Source organism: Arvicanthis niloticus, chromosome 27, assembly GCF_011762505.2.
Source record: "Arvicanthis niloticus isolate mArvNil1 chromosome 27, mArvNil1.pat.X, whole genome shotgun sequence".
NCBI classification, from domain to species: domain Eukaryota; kingdom Metazoa; phylum Chordata; class Mammalia; order Rodentia; family Muridae; genus Arvicanthis; species Arvicanthis niloticus.
Window position 1 is genome coordinate 25466957 of NC_133435.1, and position 15926 is coordinate 25482882.

Genomic DNA, 15926 nt, shown 5'->3' on the forward strand with positions numbered 1-15926 from the left:
TAACATGCAATAAAAAGGAATTAATCATGAAAAAACATTTAATAACATTTAAAAGAGTGGAACAGAATCTCAGCCTGACACTGTTTGACCATTTCCCCCCCAGTGTGTGCTATCTTCAAAGGAAAGAACATGTGGATTTTGACCTTAAACTTTACTTTTTATTTATCTTTTTATTTTCTTTCTCTACAGTCCAATGGGATTGCAGCCATCATAGCTATTTTGGTGTTGTTGCTGCTGCTCGGTGCTGCCTTGATGTGGTGGTTTTGGCCCCTTTGCTGCAAAGTGGTAAGAAGAGTTTTCAACTCTTATTTATTTTTCAAAGCACTACGATACAAAGTAAGGCCCAATGTATGAATGAATGTCACATGGCTTAGCAAATTAATGAATGAGTGAATTAATTCAGCAATTCAAACAGCAAAGTTTTAATTGGCAACTTTGAATCTCGATTATTTTATAACTTCAGTAATTTCTAGAAAATACTTATGTCAATATCTAGCGTAAAATCCACGTCAAAGACACTTTGGAACTCAGGTGGGTGGAGAGAAGTGTCAAAGGTTGGAGGTAGTTGTGGATAAAAGTCATTTCCACTCCAGCACAAAGCTAGTTCTGATAAATGGATGCTGTTTTCCATCATCATCCTGAGGGTTGTGGGTCTGTGGCTGTCTGAAATGTTCATGGAACGCATATCTTTGAAGATCTATGACACAGGATGTTCTTTTATCTTACAACTGTAATGTGTTTTAGAGGTAAGTCCAATGCAGAAGTTAGGCTATCAGTTAAACAGGTACCTTTAGAGACAGATAGACAGCTGACGCCATTTTTATGTTTGCAGAAAGCCCATGAAATAGTTTGATACTGTGGAGTTCCCTCTTGTTGTGCTAACAGGTCGCCACCCATGTAACTTGTAAAAGCACCTCACATTTTTATCTAATGGTTGTTTCACTACAGTGCTTATGTAGGGCTCACTGGGCTGGTGGGCTTCCCTGGGGACCCACACACTTCTGGGGCAGAGTCTGTTTCCTTATCACTTCCTGTTTAAAGAGGCACCCTCATTCCTTGCCCTGTGACCTCTTTCCTTACCCCAGAGCCAGTACCTCTGTGTCTTATCCCCCTGATGATTCCTCTCCACTTACATATCACTCCAACTGAATCCAAGTGGGAAGGCTGCCTGATGTTAAAGACCTGTAGATCCCAGTTGGGCCTGTTATCTCAGGGTTGTTAATCATCACAACCCCTTAACCATGTAAGGTACTTTATTCACAGTACCGGGGATTAAGTTACAGGCATCCCTACAGAGGTATTATTTAGCCTTCTTTGTGATAATGCTATATATATATAATATATATATATATATATATATATAATATATATATAGCATTATATTATATATATAGCATTATCACAAAGAAGGCTAAATATATAATATATATATATAAAATATATAAATAATATATAATAAATATATTATATATTATATATATTTATAATATATATTATATAATATATAATATATAATATAATATATTATTATAAATAAATATAATATATATAATATATATTATATAATATATATTTATATATAATATATATTATTATAAATAAATATAATATATATAATATATATTATATAATATATATTTATATATAATATATATATTTTAAATATATATTTTTAAAATATATATTATATATAAATATATATAATATATATTATATATATATATATATATATGTATGTATATATATTTTATCTAGAGTTTATAGAAAAAATTATTCCAGGAAAATCTGTCAGTGTGTTCAGTGCATTGCTTATTTTGAGAGTATTACTTATGTAAGCACACTTTCCCCATCTCATGACACAGTAGACTGCCTTTCCCCCTTCACCTTTGCTAAGTGATTTCAACTGCCCACAACATCAGGTCATGGTTTATATTCTGGCTATGCTTTTTATAATCTGTTCCACTGTCTGCTTTCATGAGGCAGCCTTAGGATCCTTACCTCAGGGTAGCTGGCCCACAGTGGAGGCACAACATTAACTCAGACATCAGGAGGGTTGAGGCTCTTTCTGTCTCTTTGCTGAACTCATCAAGTTCCTGCCACAGCAGTTTATGCTCAGAAAGTTTCCCGATATAATCTTGATTACCTTAGATACGGCTATTCTGGGGTGGATGGCATTCTTGAGTCGCAAATTATAAAGCAAAAAGGTGCCCTAATGTGATTTGTGCTCCTTGCATTTTTAATTTAAATTTCATGGTGGCAGATTCCTCCCTTCATTAGGTAGTAATTTCATTTACTATTGGTCACAGGGTGCAAAAGTGTCCAAGCGTGTGCTTGTTCCCTTAAAGATACATGAAAAAAAATACTGATATGGACCATTTTCAGAAAGTGTTATTGTTCTGAAATGTAGTTTTAGAACATAAATGTGGATATTAGAAAAAAGATACTATCATCAGCTGATGATACAGGTCCATTCTAACCTGAGGTTCCGCAGATAATAAACCATGAACCTGCGTTATGCAAGCTATTGAGAAGTCCCTTCAGTCATGTTATAGAATTTCCAGCTAGAGTCCCTTGCTTCAGAAATAGCATGATTTCCATTAGTACTGAAATGTGTTTGACAGAGCAGCCACTTTTGCTTTACACTTAGAAACAGAATGGAAAGCAGCAGGTCCTGAGTGTGAACTTAGAGTCACGCCTGTGTGGGTTGTGAACTGTAGTAAATGAGCTCTAATGAGGTTGAAAAGCCGAGGTAAGGTGCAGACGAAATTCTTCATTCAGCCTTTGATGACTATGTGTTGTTCATGTAGGAGGTGACAACTACTGCACTAGGAACTGGAGAATCATACATTCCTTCAGTATGTTATGAAATTTTATATTTTAATATGGAAGCAAAGAGATGTGGGCTAGAAGTGTAATTGAAGGGCCCTAAGTACCCAGCAGCAACAGCTGAAGAACAACATCCTCAGAGGCATCTGACTGCATCTATCATCTCAAATATGTTTTGAATGATGAAGAAAATATGTAGTTAATGAAGGACATTTGAGGTGTGTGTGCGGGTGCATGTGTGTGTCTCTGTGTGTGTGTGCATGTGTATGTGTGTGTTTTGTGGTACGCTTTAAAAAGTGCTAAGCTGAGACGTACTATAGAAGACAGTTTGGGTTTTAATTAGACCCTCTTTCAAAAGGGTGTCCTATGTCTTCTAGAAAGCTTGCACTCACTGGAGAGACTTGAAGAGCTTTGAGGACTGAGTGATTTAGGCTCTTGCAATAGAGAGATCGTCTTGAATGGCTTAGTTGGGCTCTATACGCAACCACAATCCTTATGAGGGAAACTAGAAAGAGAGACAGATTGTAATGGCCCAGACCTCAAGACAAGGAACACTGATGTGAGCAGAAGCTGGGAGAGGCAAGGGACAGTCTCCCCTACAGCCCACCGAAGGAAGCTACTAGCTAACAACTCACCTTTAACCCCATTACACTCAATTCAAACTCCTGACTTCCAGAAGTGAATGGACACAGATCTTTAGTGTTTTAAACTACCCGTTTTTGATGACTTTTTGGTGCAACAATAAGAAAAATTATATCTTTAGACTGATTCTGATATTCCCAAGTTGGAAATGACTGGTTAGAGCTATTGCTTTTGAAAAGTAGGAGATATGGCTCAGGGGTAAAGGCACTTGCCAACAAGCCTGATGATCTGAGTTCAATAGCTGGAACACAACATGTGGAAAAACATAACTGTCTTCCCAAAGTTGTTTTCTGACTTCCATATTTCCATTATGGTAATAAATAAATAAATAAATAAATAAATGTAATAATAATAGAATAACCCAGTTTTGCTTTGTTATGGTTAAAAGTCAAATAAAATGTATAATGCTTTACATACTGAATAGGACCGGCTTTCTGTCTCAGAGCGAGATGAAAACAGTATTAAATTATAATTCCTAGGCATGTGCTAGGCATATGTATTACTAGCATCATAGAAAGCGGGGATCTATGGACAGGTTCTTCAGGATGATACTACTTGCAAGAAGTGCCCAACATGGCTTCTTTCAAAGTTAGCTGCGGTGCTGTGGCTCTCCTGAAAGCTAAAGATTGGTGTTTTACCCCGCAGAAAATAGCAGGCATGGAACATCTAGATAAATATAATATCTGTGAAGCTAGCATGTGCCTGTTCACTGTATCAGCTTCATTCTAGGACACAAGGAACAAACGAAAATCGGAAGGTTTACTTCTAAACTATTTTATACTGATTCTAGTCAAAATGTACACTGTTGCGTTTGTATTTTGTACTATTTGTACTGTCTTATTGACGATATGTAAGTAAACATATAAATAAGCAAGCAGTCAGTATGATTATTTATTTAAAATTTATCCTTCAGAACAGCTCAGCAAGTTTATGAAAACAGGCACTGTGATTGTTATTTATTGTAAATATTCCCAGTGGTATAAACATAACCAAATAACAAATAAGTGCTCAGTAAATACTTCTTCTGGGGCATCTTCTTGAACTATGTCATCATAGACACTGAGAGATACAATGTCTGTATCTACCCACACCAACTTTAAAATAGAGCACTCTGTTGCTCATTATAAAATAAGTTCTGTTGGCTGTGGAGACATATTGTGCTGCAAGGAGTTTGTAGTTGTTACCCAGCATGCCTGGTTCTTTCCGTTTCACTGAAAACTTGTCTCCTATAACTGAATACACAATAGAAAACACTCGTTTAGTACTTCTGTCAAATTGGAATTCTTTATTGTAATAAATTCTGAAGTAGAATCAGTTTAGCTCTTATGGAGTTGCCACTGCATGCAACCCACAGGGGATTTTTCTAACAGAGGGATTATGAATTTGTATGGAAAAAGTCTTTGTATCTACTTGTAATGGAAACCTATCATTTTCTTTCATTTTTTTTTTTTTTTTTTGCTTATGGTCTCCGAAAGTCCTATGATTTCTAAAGACTGTTGCCAGAGGAAAACACAGTTTCTATAACACATTTGTAGTTCAGGTAATTTTAAAAAGTGTTTTACACACATCCCAACTCTACTGGCTGGTTTCATGTGTCAACTTGACACAAGCTGGAGTTACCACAGAGAAGAGAGCCTCCCTTGAGGACATGCCTCCATGAGATCCAGCTGTAAGGAATTTTCTCAATTAGTGATCAAGTGGGGAGGGCCCAGCCCATTGTGGGTGGTGCCATCTATCCCTGGGCTGGTTGTCCTTGGTTCTATAAGAAAGCAAGCTGAACAAGCCAGGAGAAACAATCCAGTAAGCAGCACCCCTCCGTGGTCTCTGCATCAGCCCCTGCCTCAAATTTCCTGCCCGGGGTGAGTTCCAGTCCTGACTTCCTTTGGTGATGAACAGCAGTGTGGAAGTGTAAGCTGAATAAACCCTTTCTTCTCCAACCTACTTCTTGGTCATGACGTTTTGTGCAGGAATAGAAACCCTGACTAAGACACCTACCACAAAGCTATGATAGGGCTATGTCTGTTACTTGGTCTCATCATTTAGTAAGTTAATAAAGAAGCATGCCTGTCTCTGTAACAGACTTTAATAGATCTGACAAATAGAATGTATTTTTAACTATAATTTCAATATTATTCAAGTACTCCAAATCCTAGGTATTCAAGTTTTTCTTTATTAGTATGAGAAAGCTTCTTTAGATTCAACAGGCTGTTAAAGTAGAGCATCAGAAACAAAAGAAAAGGCAGAGTGTCTGTTATAGACTGGCCACTCAAGATGTTTTTACTGTGACTCTTTATACTTTTCTATCTTGCCATTCATTTCAAGGAGTGCTTTTTAAGACTGAAAGGGAATGGTGATTGTAATTGAAAATGCCAGAGGTTGTATCCTCTGCATGCCTGGTTCTCATACAGAATCAGAAACAGGATCAAATTTGGCCCAGGAGGCTTTATCTATCGGTGTTTTAAGAAGACAGCTCTTACAAGAAGCTGGATTAACAGGGCTACCGTTAGTCATCTGTAGGTTGTGTAGTGTTTGTGAACTGCTCCTATAGGGAAATATGCTATCAGAAAATGTAGATATTTTCATTACTGTTTAGCTTAGAGGGTATGTTGTGTTTCTGGCAGATTTGTTTGACTAAACAGGACAGCAGAAATGACAGCCAGATAGTACCATCATTTGGGATAGCCAAACACTCCACAGAATTACAGATGTAAGGCTCACGAGGTGACAAACAGGCTTTCTGGATTACTGTCAGTGAGCATGGTACACAGCTGCAAATACAGTTGATTATGCTGGAAACAATGCAGTCACTGTTGGTCTAGTGTCCTTAGCCAAAGTTCTCCACCATCAAAGAAACACTGTTACATTCATTGTGTCTTTAGGGCACTTAGCATGTTACAGAAAGATTTTGTGAATCTTAAATTAGGAAACAACTTAAAGGTCGCCTTTTTAAAGAACAATTTACTTACAAGTTAAACTTCATGGCGAGGTTTCCAACCAGAGCTCTGTAGAATAATTTTCTTAGCCAGCAACAGCTGTGCTGTTCCCTTTACAAGTAATCATGCACCTATATTGCACTTGCTTTTTATTGTTGAGGAGGGCTCCTGGTACCTTTATTGAGTTACTTTCAGAGAGGCCTGATTTTGGGAGGAATGCGCAATAAAACAGAAGTAATTTAAATTTTAATATGCCTTCCTTGCACCATTAATTAAAATGATTTATGTTCGGTTGCCTAGTTGAAATACAGTGCGATAGATTCTGGGATGTATTGCTTCCATGGTGATATTTTCCAACAGCATCATTCTGGAAACTGTATCAAATTCTTCCTGGTCTATGACAGCAGCACCTCTGTTCTTCCTGTGTCCCATATGACCTTTGTAGGTTGTATTATTTACTGTGTAAATTTCTGACTTCCAGTTTTTTAGTTTAAGGTAAGATTCTCTGAAGACTAGTGAATTTGCTAAAAGAGAAAAGACGAACAATATAACTGGACTATTTTCAGTGTTCAACTGGGGGATTCAGAAAAGGACTTTCCAAGTACAAATCTAAGAGAACCTAGGGCTTGAGTACTCTAGAAAAAAAGCACTGTCTCTGATCCATAGTTTTGTCAAGGAGAAAAGAGAAAATTATTTATATATTTTATTATATACATACACATCATATACATATGCATATACACACATACACAGTGTGTGCGTGTGTGCGTGTGTGCCTGTGTGTGTGTGTGTGTGCGTATGTGCATGTGTAGTACAGGTTTCCCATATTGTCTGAAGGATTGTAGCATTTATATGGCTTTCTTGTAGTTACTGGCAAAAATTACTTCTGAAATACTACTTATCTACAGTCATTATACTGTATCTTTTTTTAAAAATCCAAAGCAGTTCAATGTTGACAGTTCTTTCACTATTTTTTTTTTCTGAGTATCAGAACATATGATTGCATCAAGCTGGCTACAGGCTCCCGTGCTGACATTTCCTCGCACAAAGAATGCCCACATCACTCGAACATTTGAAAAGTGTTAATGAGCCGATCAAAAGGACTGTTGCCTGAAGCAGCTAACTTTTTTTTTTTTTTTTTTTTTTTTTTTTAATTTTTAAGAAATCGGCTCTCCTCCAAACTGAAATCTTCATTCTAGCAGCTAAGTAGACGAGATGTAATCCCCCCACCACCCCGATGATGATAATAACAAACGGAAAAAAAAATTGGAGGAGACTCAAACTCTCCATATGGTTCATAAAGTGGTGGAAGTGTTTTCCAGAATTTTCAATACAGAGCTGAAGGATGCTAAGTGGAAAAAATCCTGGCAACTAGGCAATATTATGCCTTTTAAAACCTGCACATTCTCATGAAATATGGCGTATATGAATACATTCTTCTCTGGAGTGAATGTGCTCTTGCACTATTTAATATAAGAACAAGTTTCTCATGACTGTTATTTTTAATGCTTTTGGACAACACTAAGTTTTTTTTTTTTCTCCCCCACAAAACAATTTTACTGGCATGCAGGGTTACTGCTTCCATGTAGACTCCCGTCAATTTTTGGCTTTAGGGACAGTTGGCAACTCGTTATTTTCTTTTTCTTTCCCTTTTGTTGCTTGGGAGGCCACGTGGTACTGTGGAGAGGAATATTCTCAAATGTAATAAGAGAGCTAGTTTATTTTCTCTCCTGAAATCTCTTAAGTGATGCTGGGTCTAATGGCAGGTGTGCAATGCTTCCCTGAAATGGTGTAAACCTCATCTCTAGCACACACTTCATGTAATTTTTCTAATTTTCTAGTGTGTATGATTTCCCAGTAACACTGCTAGGAAAACAACTGGTCTACCACAGACTTTCCCTTGGTATTCCAACCTTTACTTTGAAAGTATCTTATGTAGTGAAACTAAAGTCAGTGTTTAGAGGTAGATTGTTTTAAGTGATGGACTTGAATTTTAATTTTGTCTTTTCTCTTTGTATATACTTGTGGGGGGGGGAGGATTGTTGGAATTAGAGCTTTCATTGTTGCTGTGCTTAAAATGGGCATCAGCAGAGTAATCATGAAGGCTAATGAGCATGAAAGAGGACAGAATGTCACACAAGTGAGGGGCAGGCACTGTTAGTAAGAAGAACATGTCCAACCTCACATCTGGGGGTTTGGGTCCTGTTCTGAAGCTTTCTACCGTTTGCTGTAATGAAGGGTGTGACTCTTTACTCAGTAGCCCGAGACTTGACTGAGGGAGAACACAGGGCTTCATTTTCATTATTAATCATATGTACTTTCAGACTCCAAAATCTCTCTAAATTTAAAATGGGCCGTAAACATCAATATTTTCACATTGGTTGAAGAAACAACCTCTGAAAGAATCTTTTCTGGAATGAGATGAACCCAAGGTGCATGTACATCCATCCATATGTAATTATAGAAAGTCACGGAAACAAGAGACCCATCAGAAATATCGTGATGCATGTAGTTTTGTTTTCTTATAAGCCCTTTCATATTGGAGAGAACCTAATACTAATCCAATTCATTCCGAGATGTTGAAAATTTGGGATGATCTTTTGTATCCTCTACTCCTATTAAATTTACTAGTTCTCTAGCTTCATTGATTAACAGAGAAAAAAACGATGACCATTTCCTTGAAATTGGCATTGGCAGTATTTTACCATGATGGAGCTCTTTCTATATAATTTTATATTATTATCATCAATATTTCACTTGGAAGTTGATCATGACCTAAAACACCAATGGTCCACGTATTCAAAGGGAATAAAGGAATTATCAGTCTGGTTGGAGTAAGGTACACGTAGAGAGAATGTTGAGGCAGAGCATTGAGGAGACTGATGACCTATCACACTGCGACCTTAGAATTCTGATACGAGAACAGCTGGATCATGGAGATTTACTCTAGAGAGACTTGGTATTTCCATAATATGGATAGCAATAAGTAAAAGCTTTCCAGTGAAACAGAAACACACAAAAGTACCTCTTGTCCTGGGTAAGTTTGATAGAAGTGACTACATAGATTTTTTTTTAAAAATATAAAATTATTTTGTGTGTGTGTGTGTGTGTGTGTGTGTGCTCGAGTGATATACATGTGTGCCACATGCATAAAAGAGTTTACAGAGATCAAAAGAGGGTGTTGGTTTCCCTGGAATGAGTTCTAGGTGGTTGTGAGCCACCACGTGAGTTCTGGCAAATGAGTCTGGGTTTCTGCAAGAGCAGTAATTGTTCTTAATTCCTGAGCCAATTTCTGCAGCCTCACAGAAAGATCTTAATTTAAAACTCAATTTTTTCCCTCTATTAGTGAGCATCTAGGAAATAAAACGGAAGAATTAGTGATGGGATTGGGCAGTGATCTTCAGGATGGTGTGATCGAGCTGGAGGTTCTGCTTATGTTACATTTGTCTGTGCTAGAGGTACATGCTATAAGAGTAAATTTGAAATCTTCACTATGAAATGAAAGTGATCTTAGATATATTCAGTCTTAGTGGAAGAGAAGGGTATATTTTGATCTTTATCTGGTAAGAGAACTCCAGAGAACATATGAAAAACCAAGAGAGATGAAGATTCCAAAGCCTTTCAGTAAAATCTAATACTTTATTTGAGCTTGTGCATTGGAACTGGGGGAATGGTTGATTCCGTTAGAAGAATATTGGCTTAGGTACCCAGGTTAGAATGAAGACTCTCTAAAGGGACCAAAAGAAGCTAGTTGTTTAATTATTACCACAAGAATTGCATGTAACCACTGGTGAAAATGTATTCTAATGACAGACTACCAAGAGCATGGCTATCAGTATTAATATGTTCCTTCTATGGCTTTTTAATTTTTGAGAATGTCATACATGCTTACAATATGTTCTGATGAAACCTACCACCCCTGACCCCTCCCCTCTAATGTCTTCTCTCTTTCTTACCACTTTCCGCTACCAATCTTGTGTGTTCTTGTTTTTTGAAACCCATCAATTAAAATGCTGAGAAAAAGCAAAGAAGCAAGAGGCCCCAACTGCTTTGTCCCAAAACACCATTGAGTATAATTGCTGAGCCATATTTAAAAATGTTATTTTAGTTTAAGGAAACTATAGTTATGATATGGACTAATGAATATAGATTAGAGAAAATGAACTGAATAACCCAGGTAACACATAACCATTTTACTAAAAATGGGTTATGTCTTTAGCTTTCAAATATAAACTCAATAGAAACGCAGTTAAGTATTCTAGCCTCTAAAACCAGGAATTTCTCTCTATTAGGAAGAAAAAGTTGTGTGTGTGTGTGTGTGTGTGTGTGTGTGTGTGTTTTGTGTGTGTGTATGTGTGCCTGTGTGCACACGTTTCCCAGACTCCAAGACCAGGACTGAAGTGTGGAAACTGTTAGAAAGAGAAGTTTTGGCTCTGTGTGAGGAAAAAACTTTCAAATGATGAGTTTCTTGCCAGTCAAATGATGCTTTATGAAGCAGTGTATTTCTCTATTGTAGCTGTCCAAACATAATTGGAACAACTACTAGGTAGGGAATTTTTAGAATATTAAAATTTTGGTTGTGTGTACTTCGCATGAGTTGAAAAATGTCTTTAACATCTTTAAATTTCAAAAAATTCTAAGTCCTTGATTTTGAGTTCTGACAGTGAGAATGGAATAAAAAGAATCCTTTCTTATTTCTTCATTTTTCCTCTTTTTGTAGTTCCTCTCTCCATCCTTCTCTCTATTTCCTCCCTTGCTCCTGCTTCCTTCCTGCCCTCCCTCCCTTTTCCCCCTCATTTTATTTCCTCATTCCACCCTATTCACCTTCCTCTCCTCCTGACTTCCCCCTTTCCCTTCTGTCTTAAATCCTTAGATGAATATTTTGTACCAATCCCACTCTGATAAATCATGGGAACGCAGAGGGAAGTCAAGGCACACATGAAACTCATATTGACACTTGCAAGGGGATTTTCTTTGAAGGTAGATAAAATCAAAAACTCTGATAAATCTTGGGGAAGAAGATAGAAGTGTGTGTGAATATCATAGAAATTATTATCTGCTTTGAGAAGACAGAAGTTCATGGCAGAGACAGAATAGAGAATTATTTCCAAGAATCTGTTGGACCTGGGAAGGATTTGGAGAAGGTAATAGAAAGAAGAAAGAGATCATAGATTCTTCTGCCACTTGTAGTTTGCTTCTGGAAAGAGTAAACACTAGAATGGAACATTGGGAAGAAATTTGGGTTGGCTTTGATCTTACTGAGTGAAATGCTGGCAGTAGTGTTTCCTTTGGATATGCAGATTGGTAAAGATCAAAGTACTTCCTTATTAATAAAAGGGATATATACTTCACAACCTCAGGCCAGCTTCATTTGACTATATTTTGTCATAAATCTTAACCCCCTCTCTAGAGTTGCCACAATAGCCATTGTTTTGTACACTTTTACTTTTTCTTATGCAATGGAACGTTTTACACTTTTATTTTGTTCTATTTTGTGACAGGTTATCAAGGATCCTCCCCCACCACCTTCTGCTCCAAAGGAGGTAAGCAAGTGCCTGGTAAAGTGATACGAAGTTGATTTATTTTTGTATATAAATAGCATTCCAAAATTAGACTACTTCTATTTCTGTGACAGCTAAATATCTCCTTTTTAATCTGTGAAAAGCAGCTGCAACTTCTTATCTTATGATTTCTTTAATGTACTAGTGGAATGGGTCCTTCATTGATAGACACAGACAGACTGGTTACAGGATCGAAAGCACATGAGGATTTAATATGTTTTCATAATCATGTATTACTGGTCCTGATGACACTTCTCTAAAATTGTTAAGATATTCAATCTGGCAGTTGAAAGGTGCCATTTCTTTCTTCAGGGTGATAAATGCTTTTGTATTACTCTGTTAGCTGGCATCATACTAGCAACATAAAGGGAGGAATGTTTTGGTATTGTGTGTTTTCAGGGTTCCTTTAAAGTTTGTCTTTCCATTATAAGTTTTATACTCCAAAGTTACATATATGTAGAAACATGAAGTAATTGAAATATGACCCCAAGTTGAATAATCCTTTTGAGTTTGAATTGATAAGCATATTTGCTTTAAGCACACAATATTTATAGTTCGAAAGGCAACTTCTGTTAGCCAAGAGATGATGTGGGGAGAATCTGATGAAGGGGAAGACCACTCATACCTTGTAGAACACCATTTGAAATTGATGTGTGAGATTATAAACACACCATATATCCCACATATAATTTTTGCATTTCCCATAACAATGGAATAATTTAAAACATCTTAATGTAACCCATCTCTGACTAAGCAACATTTTAAGAAATTACTTAGCTCCACTTTTAAAACCTGTATCTCCATAGGAGGAGGAGGAAGAGCCTTTGCCCAACAAGAAGTGGCCAACTGTCGATGCTTCCTACTATGGCGGTCGAGGAGTCGGAGGAATTAAAAGGATGGAGGTTGGACTCTTATCTTAAAGCAACAGAAAGCATTGATCTAAAGTATACATGTGTAGGATTCTCGAGCCGCAGACACCATGCTTTTTATAATAGCATCCCTCTTTAGTCAGCACTGCATCTTCTCTGTGCACATTTCTTCTCTGTGCAAACATTCCAGCTGTGTCCAGAGCTGGGGAAGAACAGCAGGCTCCATCAATCAAAGGGCTGCATTGATAAGATTTATGAATGCTAAGGATAAAAATAGTTATGAGTTTCCTCACTGCTTTGGAAAAAAATACCCCATGGAACATCAACTATAAAAATGTCAGTCATTTACAGTTGTAACAATGCTCTTCTTTGAAAAGACCTAACAGTTACTATTTGAGAGAGTTCATTTTTGAAATATTCAACACCATGGATATGACTTTATCACAAATACAGAAGAGGCACATTTAAAAATTTCAGCAACTTTGACTTACCAATTACCAACTATCCCAGTTAATACTTCTACTTCATATCATTTATTATGTTGAACTATTTTTGTTAGTTCAGAAATCCAAAGATGGAGATTCTTATATTTTTATTCCTCTCCTTACACCTTTATTTACTATTGTTTGTTTAATTTTATTTAATCATTTTTTACATTCCAAATTTTATCCCCCTCCCTGTCCACCCTCTGATTGTTCCCCATCCCATCCCTCTTCCCCATCCCTGTTTCCACAAGGATGTCCCCCTACCTCCCATCCCTCTAGACCTCTCTACTCCCTGGGGCCTCCAGTCTATTGAGGGTTAGGTGCATCTTCTCTGACTGAACCCAGACCCAGGAATCCTCTGCTTTATATGTGTTGGGGGCCTCATAACATATCATTAGGTGTATGCTACCTGGATGGTGGTCCAGTGTCTGAGAGATCTCGGGTTAATTGAGACTCCAGGTTAATTGTGACTGCTGGTTTTTCGACAGAGTCGCCTTCCTCCTCAGCTTCTTTCAGCTTTTCCCTGATTCAACCACAGGAGTCAGCAGCTTCTGTCCATTGGTTGAGTATAAATATCTGCATCTGACTTTTTCAGCTGTTTGTTGGGTCTTTTGGAGGGCACTCATGATAGGTCCCTTTTTGCGAGTACTCTGTAGCCTCAATAATAGTGTTAATAGTAGTGTTAGGCCTTGGAGCCTTCCCTTGAGCTGGATTCCACTTTGGGCCTGTCTCTGAACCTTCTTTTCCTCAGGCTCTTCTCCATTTCCATCCCTGCAGTTCTTTCAGACAAGAATGATTATGGTCAGAGTTTTGACTGTGAGATGGCCACCCCATCCCTCACTTGATGCCCTGTTTTTCTGCTGGAGGTGGACTCTACAAGTTCCCTCTCCCCACTGTAGGGCATTTCATCCATGATCCCTCCCTCTGAGTCCTGAAAGTCTCTCACCTCCCAGGTTTCTGGTACATTCTGGAGGGTCCCCCCACCTGCTACCTCCCGAGGTTGCCTGTTTCTATTCTTTCTGCTGACCCTCAGGGCTTCAGTCCTTTTTTCCCACCCAATACCTAATCATGTTCCCCTCTTCCCCTCCCTGTCCCCTTTCCCACCCAGATACATCCCTCCCTCCTCTCTTGTGATGGCTTTCTCCCTCCCAAGTGTGATCCACACTTGAGCCCTATGGCTTGTTGACCTTTTTGAGTTCTGTGGACTGTATCTTCAGTATACCTACTTATTAGTGTGTATATACCATGCATGTCCTTTTGGGTTTGAGTTACCTCACTCAGGATGATATTTTCTAGTTCCATCCATTTGCCTGCAAAACTCAGGATGTCCTCATTCTTAATAGCTGAGTAGTATTCTGTTGTGTACATGAGCCACATTTTCTGTATTCATTCTTCTATCTTGGGACATCTGGGTTGTTTCCAGCTTATGGTTATCACAAACAAGGCTGCTATAAACACAGTGGAGCATGTGCCTCTGAGGCCTGGTGTAGGGTATCTTTTGGGTATATAAAAAAGAGTAACACGAATGTATCCTGAGCAAAAGGATTGTGATTTTTGTATTAGTAGGTTTGTGTTACAAACACTTCAGATAAACCAACTTACAAAGAAGGAATTTTATTTTGTCTTGGAGTTTTAACCTAGGGTTCATAAGCCTAAATGACTCTAAATTTAATCTACTTACTGTTCTACTCTGAATTATTTCTCTGAGTTGTGTTCACTAAAATATCTGTCTCTTGCTTTGTCTTGTTTTATTCCGTAAGGTTGTGAAGTTATAGCTGCATGAAATGCATACTGGTTTTAGAGTTTTATTTTTTAATTTTTATTTATTTATTTATTTATTTATTTATTTTGTTTTTTTCAAGTCAGGGTTTCTCTGTGTAGCCCTGGCTGTCCTGGAACTCACTCTGTAGACCAGGCTGGCCTCGAACTCAGAAATCCGCCTGCCTCTGCCTCCCAAGTGCTGGGATTAAAGGCGTGCTCCACCACCGCCCGGCCAGTTTTAGAGTTTTAAATTCAATTAGTTATGACCAAAGATTTTATTTCCAGTGTTAGCTTATCTAGGCAAGGGCTGATTTGGAAAAAGAAAAGAAAAGAAAAGAAAAGAAAAGAAAAGAAAAGGAAAAGAAAGGAAAAGAAAGGAAAAGTTTCTTTTGTTTTTGCTTTTATTTATTTATTTATTTTTTAAGAAAGCTCTACCAGGAAACTCTACTATCTAGCTCTAAAGGTTTAGTATGTTGTAAACAAATGTAACAACCTCATAATGAAGATTGGCTATTGGTCACATTGAGAGATACAAATGTATTTTAATAACTCAACAGGATTCACTGGAAATTGAAAACTAGTCTAAAATTGTAGTAAACAAGAGGTGGTAGTGGTAAAAATATCTAAATGGCTTTATCAAAAAGCTGTGCATAGTTCTTCCTGTGAAGAGTAACCTTCCATCTTCTTACTCAGCAATTCAGGTTAGCAGCTTTGGACTTCGCTCCCAAAGATGACCTAATAGTGCATGGCAGTATGTCTTGGGTTTGTCTGTATTTCTCTTCATACACTCTACCTGTTATCTCTGTCCTCTTTGGTAATGTCTTGGGATTCTCCCATTGCTCCTGCTTG

The 15926-nt window shown here is 37.6% G+C and overlaps 1 protein-coding gene across 1 annotated transcript in view; it reads left to right on the top strand.

Moving 5' to 3' along the window:
- Positions 1 to 15926, top strand: part of Antxr2 (ANTXR cell adhesion molecule 2) — a 133063-nt gene that overhangs the window by 56994 nt on the left and 60143 nt on the right. Inside the window, exons 12-14 of the mRNA XM_076926439.1 lie at positions 190 to 285; positions 11903 to 11944; positions 12769 to 12864. Coding sequence (XP_076782554.1) covers positions 190 to 285; positions 11903 to 11944; positions 12769 to 12864 — 234 coding nt within the window. The remainder of the gene's footprint in view (positions 1 to 189; positions 286 to 11902; positions 11945 to 12768; positions 12865 to 15926) is intronic.